Source organism: Pseudophryne corroboree, chromosome 1 (assembly GCF_028390025.1).
Source record: "Pseudophryne corroboree isolate aPseCor3 chromosome 1, aPseCor3.hap2, whole genome shotgun sequence".
Lineage (NCBI taxonomy): Eukaryota > Metazoa > Chordata > Amphibia > Anura > Myobatrachidae > Pseudophryne > Pseudophryne corroboree.
In genome coordinates, this window is record NC_086444.1 from 978,315,613 (window position 1) to 978,331,010 (window position 15,398).

A 15,398-nucleotide genomic window follows, 5' to 3' on the forward strand; every position below is an offset into this window, starting at 1 on the left:
GGTAGATTTCCATCTAGGACGTTTCCTGCTTTTTCTACAAGCTGGAGTGGATGTGGGCCTACGTCTGGGCTCCATAAAAGTCCAGATTTTGGCCTTGTCCATTTTCTTTCAGAAACAGTTTGTCATGATCCGGGTATCTGGACGCCATTACCTGCCTTTCAGATGTCTCCTGAGGCTCGCTCAGCGTTCCAAGGCCGGATCTCATCTGTGTCCACATACTGCACATTCCTCCTGTCACGCTGAGATGCTGTCACAGCGGCGCCATATTTGAATCCTGCATGGCGTCTCCCATTCTCCGCGGCCTCCGCCCCCGCTCCTGTGTTATAGGTGCAGGTTGTCAGTGTGGTGTTCCATGCCTGCCGCGGCCTCCGTTGTCATCCACGAGTCTCAGCATACATTTGTCAGTCTGGCGTCTCCTGTCCTCTGTGGCCGGCGCCGCCATTACAGTTATGTTTCCACATGGTTTCCCAAGCCAGTTTTCCCTCCAAGTTCTAACATGGGCGCAGCCATGTTGGATTCAATCACATGCTTCAGTTCCTCCAATCCACTGCCTGGAAATCTGCATAATTGCCCAGCCAATGCCTGCATTGCTGCAGGTATAAGTATCCTGTGCCTGGGCCAGGAAATGGTCAGTGCTTTGTTTGTCATACCTTGTTCCAGTCTCTCTCCTGTGATTGTGTTTCCAGGTTCCAGCTCCTGTCTCCAGCATCCACTTAAGAGACCCGCACCTGCCTACCATCCTGCGGTGCAGCCTGACTCTGCAGTCCTCCGTGGCTGATCCAGCTTCCAGCTATTTCATCTGCTTCCAGCAGTATCCACTACCACCGGTAATCATCCTTCAACTCCTCTGTTTCCACGCTCCCTAGCATCTTACTACATTCACTCTGTGTTTCATCACCTGGCTGGTTCCACCCAGCATTCATTCAGTGACTTTATCATCTGGCTGATTCCATTCCGCATCCACTCCGTGTCTTACCACCTGGCTGGTTCCATCCTGCAATTACAACAGCTGATTCAAATTACCAGCTTCATCTGTTCCATCTACTGGCATGTTCCTTGGATATCTTCACTACTACAGCCAGGCCTGGTAAGGTTATTCCATCTAAGGACTTTAACAACTGTTCTTAACCTACCAGTGTCCTGTGTAACCATTTCATGGTCAGAGTGCTCCAGGAATCATATTATTTATCATTGCCATTATTTACCTTGAATGCTGTTTGTTTACACGGAGTCTGTTAATAAACTTTTATTTTGACTTTTACCTGGTTGTCATGGTCACACCTTCGGGTTTCCTTTTAACACTTACATGTCCAGGGGTCTGATTAAACCTCCCCGGTTTAAGTTCCTCTCAGCCCCTACAACTGAGGCTTTCTCCTGTCAGCCAAAACCCTCAGTTGTGACAGTAAGCACTGACCATATGAATCCAGCCGGAGACCAGGATCAAGCGGCTAGGCCGATGCAAGAACTGGCAGCCAGACTCGAACATCGGGAGGCTGCACAAGGCCACATCATCCGCTGTCTCCAGGATCTCTCTACGCGGCTGGATGGGATTCAAACGACCCTTCGTGGACCTGGCACGTCCGGTGCGTCCACTACAGTGACACCAGTTGTAACCCCACCCTCCTTACCCATTTCCATTCCACGTCTTCATCTCCCAACGCCAGTAAAGTTTGACGGATCTCCAAGGTTCTGCAGGGGATTTCTTAACCAATGCGAAATCCACTTTGAGCTTCAGCCTGGCAATTTTCCCAGCGACCGTACTAGAATTGCCTATATCATTTCTCTTCTCAGCAGCTCAGCCCTTGACTGGGCATCACCTTTATGGGAGAAGTCTGATCCCCTGCTCTCCTCTTATACGGACTTTGTGGCAACATTCAGGCGCATCTTCGACGAGCCAGGCCGGGTAACCTCTGCTTCATCTGAGATTCTCCGTTTACGCCAGGGAACACGTACTGTGGGACAGTATCTCATACAGTTCAAAATCCTGGCATCCGAACTGGCATAGAACGATGAGGCCCAGTATGCTGCATTCTGGCTTGGCTTACAGAACGCATCAAGGATGAGTTAGCTACCAGAGACTTGCCTTCTAAGTTGGATGAGCTAATTTCTCTTTGCACAAAGGTTGATCTACGTTTCAGAGAGAGAGCAACCGAGCGAGGAAGATCATCTGCTCCAAAATCTTCTGCTCCTCCTCTTCGTCAACCGTCTCCATCCAAGGATGAGCCCATGCAAATTGGCCGTTCCCGTCTATCTCCCGCTGAGCGCCGAAGACGTCTCTCGGAGTCTCTCTGTCTCTATTGTGCAGCTCCGTCTCACATTATCAATGCTTGTCCCAAATGTCCGGGAAACTCCAAATCCTAGCTCACCAAGGAGAGGGCCGGCTAGGAGTAATGATCTCCTCTCCATCTCCTCATGATTGTAATCTCCCAGTCTCGCTCCAAATTGCTCAACGTTACAGGAACGTCATTGCCCTCCTTGATTCCGGAGCAGCTGGGAATTTCATAACCGAAGCTTAAGTTAAACGGTGGTCCCTACCCACCGAGAGACTTCCTTCGTCCATCTCCTTAACTGCAGTAGATGGCAGCAAGATTTTCGACGCAGTTATTTCTCTAAGGACTCTACCAGTTCGTCTGAGAGTGGGAGTTCTTCATGTAGAATTTATTTCCTTCCTAGTGATTCCAAGAGCCACACATCCAGTGGTTTTGGGCCTTCCATGGCTCCGTCTCCACAATCCGTCGATTGACTGGACGACTACGCAAATACTAGCATGGGGTCCCTCCTGTGCTAAGACTTGTTTATCCAAAGTGCTTCCTGTTTGTTCTTCTTTCCCCAGGTCGTCTGATGTTCCACCTCCTCCATATCAAGACTACACGGACGTGTTCAGTAAGGCTTCTGCTGATATCCTTCCTCCTCATAGAGAATGGGACTGCCCAATTGATCTCATTCCAGGGAAGGTTCCACCTCGAGGCCGAACTTACCCGTTGTCTCTGCCTGAGACGCACTCCATGGAGGAGTACATCAAAGAGAACCTGGCGAAAGGTTTTATCTGACCTTCTTCTTCTCAAGCTGGCGCAGGCTTCTTCTTCGTTAAGAAGAAGGACGGTGGTCTGCTACCGTGCATCGATTACCGAGGTCTGAACGACATTACCATCAAGAACCGGTATCCTTTACCTTTGATTACAGAGCTCTTCGATAGAGTCAGCGGAGCAACCATCTTTACAAAGTTGTATTTGAGGGGTGCCTACAATCTCATCCGGATCCATGAGGGCGACGAGTGGAAGACCGCTTTTAACACCCGTGATGGACATTACGAGTACCTCGTCATGCCCTTCAGATTGAGCAACGCTCCAGCTGTCTTCCAACATTTCGTGAATGAGATCTTCAGGGACATTTTATACCGCCATGTCGTGGTTTATCTAGATGATATCCTCATCTTTGCCAATAATCTGGAGGAACATCGTTTCTGGGTAAAGGAGGTTCTGTCCCGTCTCCGTGTCAATCATCTCTATTGCAAATTGGAGAAATGTGTCTTTGAAGTTAAATCCATTCCGTTCCTAGGTTACATCGTGTCCGGTTCCGGACTAGAGATGGATCCTGAGAAACTACAAGCAATCCAGAATTGGCCGATACCCTTAACCCTCAAAGGGGTCCAGAGGTTCTTAGGGTTCGCCAATTATTACAGAAAGTTCATACGAGACTTTTCCACCATTGTGGCACCTATCACTGCATTAACCAAGAAGGGTGCTAACCCGTCCAAGTGGTCTGAAGAAGCTACGCAAGCTTTTCATCTTCTAAAACAACATTTAATCTCTGCACCAGTTCTGAAACAGCCCGACACCGACTCTCCTTTCATCTTAGAGGTGGATGCCTCCTCCGTTGGAGCAGGAGCGGTGTTATCCCAGAGGGCAAAAGATGGCCATCTACATCCTTGCAGTTTCTTCTCCCAGAAGTTCTCCCCAGCTGAGCGCAACTGTGCCATTGGCGACCAGGAGTTGCTAGCCATCAAGCTTGCTCTAGAGGAGTGGAGATATCTGTAGGAGGGAGCTTCTCATTCAATCACGATACTTACCGACCACAAGAATCTTTTATACCTGAAAGGCGCACAATGTCTTAACCCTCGTCAGGCCAGATGGGCACTTTTCTTTTCCAGGTTCGACTTTAAACTCCAGTTCTGTCCGTGCTCTCAGAATCGTAAGGCCGATGCCCTTTCCCGCTCTTGGGAGCAAGAAAACGAGTCAGAGTCTTCAGACAAGCATCCTATTATTAATCCGTTGGCATTCTCCACGGTAGGGATGGACTCTACGCCCCCACCAGGGAAAAGTTTTGTGAAGCCGGTGTTGAGGAAGAAGCTCATGCATTGGGCCCATGCTTCCAGTTTTGCCGGACATACAGGCATTCAGAAAACCCTCGAGTTTATCTCTAGGTCCTACTGGTGGCCAACTCTGAAGAAGGACGTCAAGGAGTTTATTGCCTCTTGCCCAAAGTGTGCCCAACACAAAGTCCCCCGCCAGTCGCCTGCGGGGCAACTGGTTCCATTAGCTGTTCCCAGTCGACCGTGGACCCATTTGTCGAAGGACTTTGTTACAGATCTGCCTATATGCAACAAGTTTAATACCATCTGGGTGGTAGTTGACCGGTTCACCAAGATGGCACATTTCATACCCCTCACCGGTCTTCCGTCAGCTTCCAAGTTGGCTCAAGTGTTTATCCAAGAGATCTTCCGACTTCACGGTCTTCCTGAAGAGATCATCTCCGATCGTGGAGTACAATTTGTAGCCAAATTTTGGCGAAGTTTGTGTCAAGCCCTCCAAGTCAAGTTAAAGTTTTCTACAGCTTACCATCCTCAGACCAATGGTCAAACCGAGAGGGTGAATCAGGACTTGGAGGCCTTCCTCCGCATTTATGTGTCTTCCTCCCAAGATGACTGGGTTCAACTCCTTCCTTGGGCCGAGTTTAGCCACAACAATCAATACCATTCCTCATCCTCCTCAACACCATTCTTCATCAACTATGGATTTCACCCTAAGGTTCCAGAATTCCAACCGCTTCCAGCAACTTCTGTTCCAGAAGTGGATGTCACCTTGCGTCAGTTTTCAAACAACTGGAAGAATGTCCGCGCAGCCCTGCTTAAAGCCTCATTTAGGTACAAGAAGTTTGCCGATAGGAAGCGTAGAGCGGTTCCTGCTCTCAAGGTGGGTGATCGAGTATGGTTGTCCACGAAGAATTTGAGGTTGAGAGTTCCCAGCATGAAATTTGCTCCCCGTTACATCGGTCCTTTTAAAATTGAACAAGTCATCAATCCTGTTGCTTACAGACTCCAGTTACCTCCCTTCTTGAAAATACCCAGGACATTCCGTGTTTCCCTGTTGAAACCGCTGATCCTGAATCGGTTTCATTCTGCACTTCCTCCAACTCCTAAAGTTCAGACTCAACGGGGAATCGAGTATGAGGTGGCCAAGATTCTGGACTCACGTTTCCTTTACGGTCAGTTGCAGTATCTTATTGACTGGAAGGGCTATGGTTCTGAAGAACGCTCTTGGACCAATGCGTCTGATGTCCATGCTCCTGCCTTGGTCCAGAATTTCCACTCGAAGTTTCCTCTAAAGCCTAAGAAGCGTCCTGGGGCCACTCCTAAAGGGGGGGGGGGGGTGCTGTCATGATCCGGGTATCTGGACGCCATTACCTGCCTTTCAGATGTCTCCTGAGGCTCGCTCAGCGTTCCAAGGCCGGATCCCATCTGTGTCCACATACTGCATATTCCTCCTGTCACGCTGAGATGCTGTCACAGCGGCGCCATATTTGAATCCTGCATGGCGTCTCCCATTCTCCGCGGCCTTCGCCGCCGCTCCTGTGTTATAGGTGCAGGTTGTCAGTGTGGTGTTCTATGCCTGCCGCGGCCTCCGTTGTCATCCACGAGTCTCAGCATACATTTGTCAGTCTGGCGTCTCCTGTCCTCTGTGGCCGGCGCCGCCATTACAGTTATGTTTCCACATGGTTTCCCAAGCCAGTTTTCCCTCCAAGTTCTAACATGGGCGCAGCCATGTTGGATTCAATCACATGCTTCAGTTCCTCCAATCCACTGCCTGGAAATCTTCATAATTGCCCAGCCAATGCCTGCTTTGCTGCAGGTATAAGTATCCTGTGCCTGGGCCAGGAAATGGTCAGTGCTTTGTTTGTCATACCTTGTTCCAGTCTCTCTCCTGTGATTGTGTTTCCAGGTTCCAGCTCCTGTCTCCAGCATCCACTAAAGAGACCCGCACCTGCCTACCATCCTGCGGTGCAGCCTGACTCTGCAGTCCTCCGTGGCTGATCCAGTTTCCAGCTTCCAGCTATTTCATCTGCTTCCAGCAGTATCCACTACCACCGGTAATCATCCTTCAACTCCTCTGTTTCCACGCTCCCTAGCATCTTACTACATTCACTCCGTGTTTCATCACCTGGCTGGTTCCACCCAGCATTCATTCAGTGACTTTATCATCTGGCTGATTCCATTCCGCATCCACTCCGTGTCTTACCACCTGGCTGGTTCCATCCAGCAATTACAACAGCTGATTCAAATTACCAGCTTCATCTGTTCCATCTACTGGCATGTTCCTTGGATATCTTCACTACTACAGCCAGGCCTGGTAAGGTTATTCCATCTAAGGACTTTAACAACTGTTCTTAACCTACCAGTGTCCTGTGTAACCATTTCATGGTCAGAGTGCTCCAGGAATCATATTATTTATCATTGCCATTATTTACCTTGAATGCTGTTTGTTTACACGGAGTCTGTTAATAAACTTTTATTTTGACTTTTACCTGGTTGTCATGGTCACACCTTCGGGTTTCCTTTTAACACTTACATGTCCAGGGGTCTGATTAAACATCCCCGGTTTAAGTTCCTCTCAGCCCCTACAACTGAGGCTTTCTCCTGTCAGCCAAAACCCTCAGTTGTGACACAGTTGGCTTCTCTTCCTGAGGTACAGACATTCTTGAAAGGTTTTCTACATATCCAACCCCCCTTCGTGCCTCTCACGGCACCTTGGGATCTCGATGTGGTACTGCATTTCCTCCAATCAGACTGGTTTGAGCCGCTGCAGGAGGTGGACGTAAAATATCTTACGTGGAAGACCGTCACACTGTTGGCCTTGGCTTCAGCAAGACGTGTGTCAGAGCTGGGAACTTTGTCTCACATAAGTCCTTATTTGATTTTCCATGAGGACAGATCTGAACAAAGAATTCGTCAGCAATTTTTCCTAAGGTGGTAACTGCTTTTCACATCAACCAACCTATTATGGTTCCGGTTGTCACTGACACCTCGGCTACTTCAAAGTCTTTGTGTCACAATCCTGACTAAAATCATATCGTTTGGTGACTTACCTCTGCCATCTGTCCTGTAATCTGCATGTGTTCTGCAGGCTAGGATAAACAGCTCACCGGTATCATGAGTTCTCTGTGTGCTGAGCTCACTCTCTTCTAACGAGTTAATCTGTATTGATTAACCTTCTGTGTGAATTCAGAACTTAGCAAGTCTCTGCATGGTGTGCCTGCATAGCAATCATTGAGGATTCTCATGCTCTCCTATACTTCTGTGCTAGCATCCACAGGTCCAGTGGTTACCAGATATACCTTCCTGTGCTCTCAGGACCTGTGGCCATTATTGCCTGTCTGTGCACACACCACGCCGGAGTTCCCTCCAAAACCAGCTATGGATGTCGCCATGACAGTTCCAGGTCAGCTGACCTTCTAGGGTCCAGTCCGGATTCACTTCCGCATTATGTGAGCCGCTCATCCACTCAGCTGTAAGCACTGGGTATAAGTTCCAGGTCTCGGCACTAGCAAGCTGTCAGTGCTTTGGTGTCTCTCAGCCTGGAGTGAGCTCCAGAATCTCCTGCTGGTAATAAACTCTGTGCAAGTTACCATCCTCCGCACTGCTTGACTCCCTGGATGATTTAAAGGGCCATCGCTGCCACTATATCCCAGCAGCTCCTGATTCACTGGAAGTCCTCCAGTGATCCAGAGGGACAGTCCTATATCCCTAGCGGCCTTAGAGACTTTGCTGGTTCTTACCAGCTTCCAGTTCTCCGCTGCGGAAGGTAGCGCACCATAGTTTCCGGAAAACCTGCCACTGCTGTCTACAACATTGCAGTATCCATTGTGCAGAACCACCGCATAACAGCTACTGGGAAACCAGCAGTGCCGACACTGCACTGCACAGCATACGGAATCCCCATTGCACTACCTCAGCTGCCCAGCATCTGGAAACCTGTGTTGCTGACATCCTCAGCTTCGGTTACAAGTATTGCTGACATCTTCATATTCTGCTACAAGCATTACCGACGTCCTCGGCTTCATCTACAAGTATCGCTGACTTCCTCTGCTTCGTCTTCAAGTACTGCTGTTGTCCTCAGCCTCGTCGACAGCTATCACACTGGTACCAGCTAGTGATATGTGACTTTCCTGCATTGCTGATCCTCCCAGCATTACGTCAACTCACCAGTTCTCACATGACTCTCCAGTAGGTGACAATCCAGCTACCCATTGCACTGGTTGCTTCCACCACCAGTGTTCCAGTACCCATAGCTGGTCACCTTCCCTAATAGAGACACTGCCTGACAGCCACGTCTGGATGAGTGGATCGTTCACTAAGCCAGCCCGATTCTGCTCACTGCGCTCAAGACCAAACCCAGTGTACAGTACTAGTCCGGGTTCACAATAACCTCAGCCGTGACACTTTGGATGTTGTGAGGGCTTTGAAAGTATATGTGAAAAGAACAGCTCGTCACAGAAAGATGGACTCGCTGTTTGTTCTTTATGATCCCAATAAGATTGGGTGTCCTGTTTCTAAGCAGACTATTGCACGTTGGATCACACTTACTATTCAGCATGCTTATTCCATGGCAAGTTTGCCATGTCCAAGATCTGAACAGGCCCACTCTACTCAGTCGGTGAGTTCTTCCTGGGCGGCTGCCCGGGGTGTCTCAGCTTTACAGCTCTGCCGAGCAGCTACTTGGTCAGGTTCGAACACGTTTGCTAAGTTCTACAAGTTCGATACTTTGGCCTCTGAGGACCTTCAGTTTGGTCAATCACTTTTGCAGGATCCTTAGCACTCTCCCACCTGGTTTGGGATCTTTGGTAGATCCCCATGGTACTAAATGGACCCCAGTAGCCTCTAGGACATAAGAGAAAATGGGATTTTAATTACCTACCGGTAAATCCTTTTCTCGTAGTCCGTAGAGGATACTGGGCACCCGCCCAGTGCTTCGTATTTCCTGCACTGTTACTTGGTTAAGTAATGTTGGACCAGCCGTTGCTGTTCCTGTTTCAAGTTTGGTTAGCTTGGCTTTCCTCTTGTTGTGTGTGCTGGTTCGGAATCTCACCACTATCCTTATATATCCTTCTCTCGAAGTATGTCCGTCTCCTCGGGCACAGTTTCCTAGACTGAGTCTGGTAGGAGGGGCATAGAGGGAGGAGCCAGCCCACACTATCAAATTCTTAAAGTGCCCATGGCTCCCAGTGGACCCGTCTATACCCCATGGTACTAAATGGACCCCAGTATCCTCTACAGACTACGAGAAAAGGATTTACCGGTAGGTAATTAAAATCCTATTTTTGAGCTGTGTGTCTGTACAATGGGCATAATTCAGGTTTGATTGCAAAACCAAAATCTTTCTCTAATGGACATGTGCACAGCAGGTGGGGCACATATACCATGTGCAGAGAGAGTTAGATTTGGGTGGGTTACATTGTTTCTGTGCAGGGTGAATATTGGCTGCTTTACTTTTACACTGTAATTTAGATTTCAGTTTGATCACACTTCACCCAAATCTAACTCTCTCTGCACATGTTACATCTGCCCCACCTGCAGTGCAGCATGGTTTTGCCCAAATACTTACTTTTTTGGTTTGCTAACCAACCTGAATAATGCCCTGTGTTTGTTTTATTCTGCACCGTCTTACTTTGTTTTTTTGTCTTGATTTGGACATAGAAGGAGCTGAAGTGATGTGGGTTGGTTATTGTACAGTATATTGGACCTCATTCTGGTCCAGTTGTTGTGTGCGCAAATGGGTGCTTCTATATAGGAAGTAGGATGACAGCATACTGATAGATATTTTGGGGTGGGGACACCCTCAGTTTCCCATAACGAAGGCATTTCACCACTGCTTAGGGGAGGGACGTGGCCTGGGATTTCCATTGTTGGATGGAGATTTCCAGGCCTCTGGAATGGGTGGTTTGCACGTCCCCATGGATGCCACAAGCTGCCTGATGGGGAGTCGGTGATCCGATGCCTGCATCCTAGGACGCAGGTCAGATCATTGCTGCAGCAAGAGGCATCTAATTGTAATAAACGCCTCCTGCTGCTTCACCATACAGCGCTATCACTGCTACTTTAAAGAAAGCGATAGCACCTCCATTCACATCTGAATTAGGCCCATTGGTTCCTATGTTTTATATCTGTCACTAGAATAGTTTATACTAGATTATACTGCTTGAGCCTTGTAACCTGATTGCCAACAGTATCTAAATTCCCTTCACATGGTCACATGTACTTTATAGTCGTAAGGGCCCCATTCACTAGAACGATAATGCCCGATTTCAGCCAATTTCGGGCATTCGGGCCGATATATCTGGTGAAATCAGGCATTTTGGAGGTGTTTCCGATCCGATGCGCGTTCCTGTGAGGGTCGGATCGGCTCCCCTAGATCGTTAGTGCTGCACTCGTGATATGTCGGTTCCCGCAGGCATGGCTGGGATTGCACACGATATATCGCATGCAAAATGTACCAAATCATTTGGAGTCATTTGGAACCACTCCCAGGAAGCTCCCGGGAGAGTTCAAGGGAAATCACCTCCGACTTCAGCCTCTGACAGGGCCGGTTCTGGGGCTCTGTGCGCCACGGGCGGCATTAGGGGGCGTGGCTTCGTGCAGGGGGCGTGGTCATTTACGCCCCCTGTACAGACTGAAATGATGTGCGGTGCGCGATGATGTCATCGCGCACCGCACAGCAAAGGTCCTCTCCACGAAGGGAAACTAGACGCGTCTAGTTTCCCTTCGTGGAGAGGACCTTTGCTGTGCGGTGCGCGATGACGTCATCGCGCACCCCACAGTAAAGGACCTCTCCACGAAGGGAAACTAGACGCATACGCGTCTAGTTTCCCTTCACAGCGGCATCGGGGGGCAGCGGGCAGCGGGGGGCACAGCAGCAGCGGATCTTGCCCTGGTGCGGCGCCCTCCGGATGGCACCCTGCGCCCTCTGGAAGGCGGCGCCCCGGGCAAAAGTCCTGCTTGCCCGTGGCAAGATCCGCTACTGGCCTCTGACATATCGTTCTAGTGTATGGGGCCCTTTAAACTGGCCATACACCTAAATATTTATTGTCCAATCTGGCTGGTTGGAATGAAAATCTGGTAATGGATGAGAGCAAATGACAATTGGCCATTTGCTCCCAAACACTGGAAAACAGACAAAAATGGTTAATCAGACAAATTAGCTAAATCCATTTGATTTAACGAATTTGTCTGAAACATAGTTTTTGTCAGTTTTCCGATATTTAGGAGCAAATGGTCAATTGTCATTTGCTCCCATTCGTTACCAGATTTTTATTCCAACCAGCCAGATCTGACAATAAATATTTATTTATTTATTAACAGTTTCTTATATAGTGCAGCAAATTCCGTTGCGCTTTATGATTTGAAATAACAATAACAAAATGGGTGATAACAAACAGTCATAGAGGTAGGAAGGCCCTGCTCGCAAGCTTACAATCTATAGGGAAATAGGCATGTGTACACAAGGAAAGGTGCTATCTATTGCATAGAATGAGAAGACATGTGAGGATATGTGTGGACTGTACAGAGTGGATGCAATTTGATAGGAAGGTTTATAAAAGTTATGTGGGCGGTTCTGGAATTTCATATGCTTGCCTAAAGAGGTGAGTTTTCAGGGAACGCTTGAAGGTTTGGATACTAGAGGAGAGTCTTATTGTGCGTGGTAGGGCATTCCACAGAGTGGGTGCAGCCCGATGAAAGTCCTGCAATCGTGAGTGGGAGCGAGTAATGAGTATGGATGAGAGACGCAGGTCTTGTGAAGAGCGAAGAGGTCGGGTTGGGAGATATTTGGGAGTACAGGTAACCAATGGAGGGACTGACAGAGTGGATCTGCAGACGATGAACGTCTAGCGAGGAAGATAAGCCTCGCCGCTGCATTCAGAATGGATTCTAGTGGTGAGAGTCTCGTTTTGGGAAGACCAGTTAGGAGACTATTGCAATAATCAATGCGGGAGATAATGAGAGCGTGGATTAGAGTTTTAGCAGTGTCTTGTGTAAGGTATAATCGCATTTTGGATATATTTTTTAGATGCATGTAACATGATCTTGAGACAGATTGAATGTGGTAAACAAAGGACAGATCAGATATATGGCCAGTTTAAGACTATAAAGTACATGTGACCATGTGAAGGGAATTTAGATACTGTTGGTAATCAGGTTACAAGGATCAAGCAGTATAATCTAAAAAAAAAACTATGGAGTAAGCTAAGTATAATGTCCCTTGAAAGGGTCAAGAGAAACAACCATTAGCAATAAGAAAACTTAATGACCAATGATGGCAGTATCACAACATCATGAGGCAGTACATAGGTGTCTCAAAGGGTGTCCAATGTCCATTGAACTTAGTAGGGAGCCTGCAGTGAAACAGAGAACACAAACAGGCAGGAAACAAATATTTCACTATCTAAGGAGCAGTCTGTGAAGTATTATCTGTGTCTTGTGACAGCTATGATGTTAGTACCTGCAGCCAGACATGGACGATACATCTGCAGCCAGACACAGCCAGCCATGGACGATACATCTGCAGTAGAACGGACGATATATCGACCAGTGTGTACCGAGGGTAAGAACTCTTGATTGGAATGTTAATGTTAGTGGTTTCTGAATTGTGTATTTAATAGTGTGAGAAATTATTTGTTAGGATTTTAGTCATTATTAGTAAGATCTCGTGGTGTAATTTCATTAACCTGTTTACACCCATATGTCTTGCCTGCCCAAGTGTCTTGTCATGACAATGCTGATTTTTAATCACTGCATTTGGCTCTGCTAGTTCTACACTTTCTTAAGGTGCCTACACAGTAGAGATGAGCGGGTTCGGTTCGCAGAAATCCGAACCCCCCCGAACTTCACCTATATTACACGGGTCCGAGGCAGCCTCGGATCTTCCCGCCTTGCTCGGTTAACCCGAACGCGCCCGAACGTCATCATCCCGCTGTCGGATTCTCGCGAGATTCGGATTCTATATAAAGAGCCGCGCGTCGCCGCCATTTTCACTTGTGCATTGGAGATTGAACGGAGAGGACGTGGCTGCGTTCTCTCCCTGAAAATCTCCATATCTGTGCTCAGTGTGCTGCAAATATCTGTGCTCAGTGTGCGGCAAATATCTAAGTTCTCTGCCTGAAAACGCTCCATATCTGTGCTCAGTGTGCTGCAAATATCTGTGCTCAGTGTGCTGCATTGTGGGGACCACAAGTATATAATTATAGTAGTACAGTACAGTAGGCCATTGCTGTATCTTGCAGCTCTGTGTCAAGTATACTATCCATATCTGTGCTGCATTATTGTGAGCAGTATATAATAGGACAGTGCAGCATTTTGGTGACCAGCAGTATACATATAGTACAGTACAGTAGGCCATTGTTGTATCTTGCAGCTCTGTGTCAAGTATACTATCCATAGCTGTGCTGCATTATTGTGAGCAGTATATAGTAGGACAGTGCAGCATTGGTGACCAGCAGTATACATATAGTAGAGTACAGTAGGCCATTGCTGCATCTTGCAGCTCTGTGTCAAGTATACTATCCATATATGTGCTGCATTATTGTGAGCAGTATATAGTAGGACAGTGCAGCATTTTGGTGACCAGCAGTATACATATAGTACAGTACAGTAGGCCATTGCTGTATCTTGCAGCTCTGTGTCAAGTATACTATCCATATCTGTGCTGCATTGTTGTGAGCAGTATATAGTAGGACAGTGCAGCATTTTGGTGACCAGCAGTATACATATAGTACAGTATGTAAATGTTGATTTACTTACAGGACTAAAAGCAATACTTTAAACACACTTAATACACTTTAAAATTGAGCCGCTGCGGCCGCTGTATTTAACCTTTTACCCTTATATTGGTTACACACCTTACGTACACATATTCGTACCATGTACGCACTCTGCGTACGTACGCCGAAAGGGCGTAGTGACTACACAGTTTGCGTACACAGGCCTACACGCTGTTAGCACAATGCAGCAGCCCGAGTGGCTGTAAATACACTTTAAACCTAAGCAAGGAAATGGGACACGACACCAATTGTAATTCAAAAACTATGTTGAGGTCCAAACTACGACGGTTATCTTTACTAGCAGGGGGTTACAACAATATTACAATACAATTAGAGAAAAAGGCTACAGTCAATGGTACATACATTTGGTTTCGCCTGCGCTTCCCGGTCCGGTCCTCAGTCATCAAGGTAGATGACCTTCAGAGTCTGTGTGAGTGACCTGGACTGCAGCTGGCTTTTTATACATTTGTCCAAAACCTAACACAATGGAGACTGTAAGCTCTTTGTCCATTTGACACAGGGATGGTCATTTACAGTACAGGAGAGGTCATAGGTCAGTTTGAATAGGTGGGCGATGTCTGTTCCAGGTGCACTTGCAGAAGTTCTCCTCTGGGTTCCCGCCGCATATCAAGAGCACAGTACATACAGTTAATATTTGTATTCTGCTCCTGCGCATAACTATTCGCAGGAGCGTGCGATCTTCTGCAAACCAACACTGGAATATTGCTCTTAAAATACCCTACAGCTGGATACCAAACACCACCTTATAACCTAGTTCTGTCCCCTCCTATCCTGTAAAGGTAAATCCTTTTGTTCTTATACCATTTAAACAAGTGTAACTCGCTGGTGTGGTGCAGGGAGACTATGTGTACATTCGGATTAAATGTGTAATATGTTTTTATGGCTTTTCCATGCGATTACAAACACTACCGTAATTACTCATACCACGCGCTAATATGCAGGACCGCGGGAGTGACCATATGCAAATTGCGAATATGTGCATGCATGGCAGAACAAGTACGCGCACGGAGGCCATCTGTGTGTAGTTTGTACGTGACGTGTGTACTGCAATATTTTTCGACTTCGACAGTCCGCCCTTTGGCAGTCATCAATAACTGCCATTAACTAATCAATAAACAGAAAAATATTACCTATACAATATATACCGAAGCTTGGATGATCGGGGGAGAGTTGGAGGTGGGAAAAGTATAACCTAGTGGGATAGTAAAAAGCATTTATGTATGAATCCATGTCTGAGGGGCATGTATCATCGTGCCGTATATGTTCTAAATAAGCTTCGAGGTATTGCG

General features: G+C 47.5%; 1 protein-coding gene across 4 annotated transcripts in view; it reads left to right on the forward strand.

Moving 5' to 3' along the window:
* Positions 1-15,398, forward strand: part of TMEM154 (transmembrane protein 154) — a 302,500-nt gene that overhangs the window by 48,564 nt on the left and 238,538 nt on the right. Inside the window, exon 2 of one of the 4 annotated variants that reach the window (XM_063920539.1) lies at positions 12,756-12,872. The exons of 2 other annotated variants lie outside the window; for them this stretch is intronic. In XM_063920539.1, coding sequence (XP_063776609.1) covers positions 12,758-12,872 — 115 coding nt within the window. In that variant the 5' untranslated portion in view covers positions 12,756-12,757. Of the gene's footprint in view, positions 1-12,755; positions 12,873-15,398 lie in introns of those variants that run through there. One more of the 4 variants, XM_063920542.1, reaches the window with a different exon arrangement.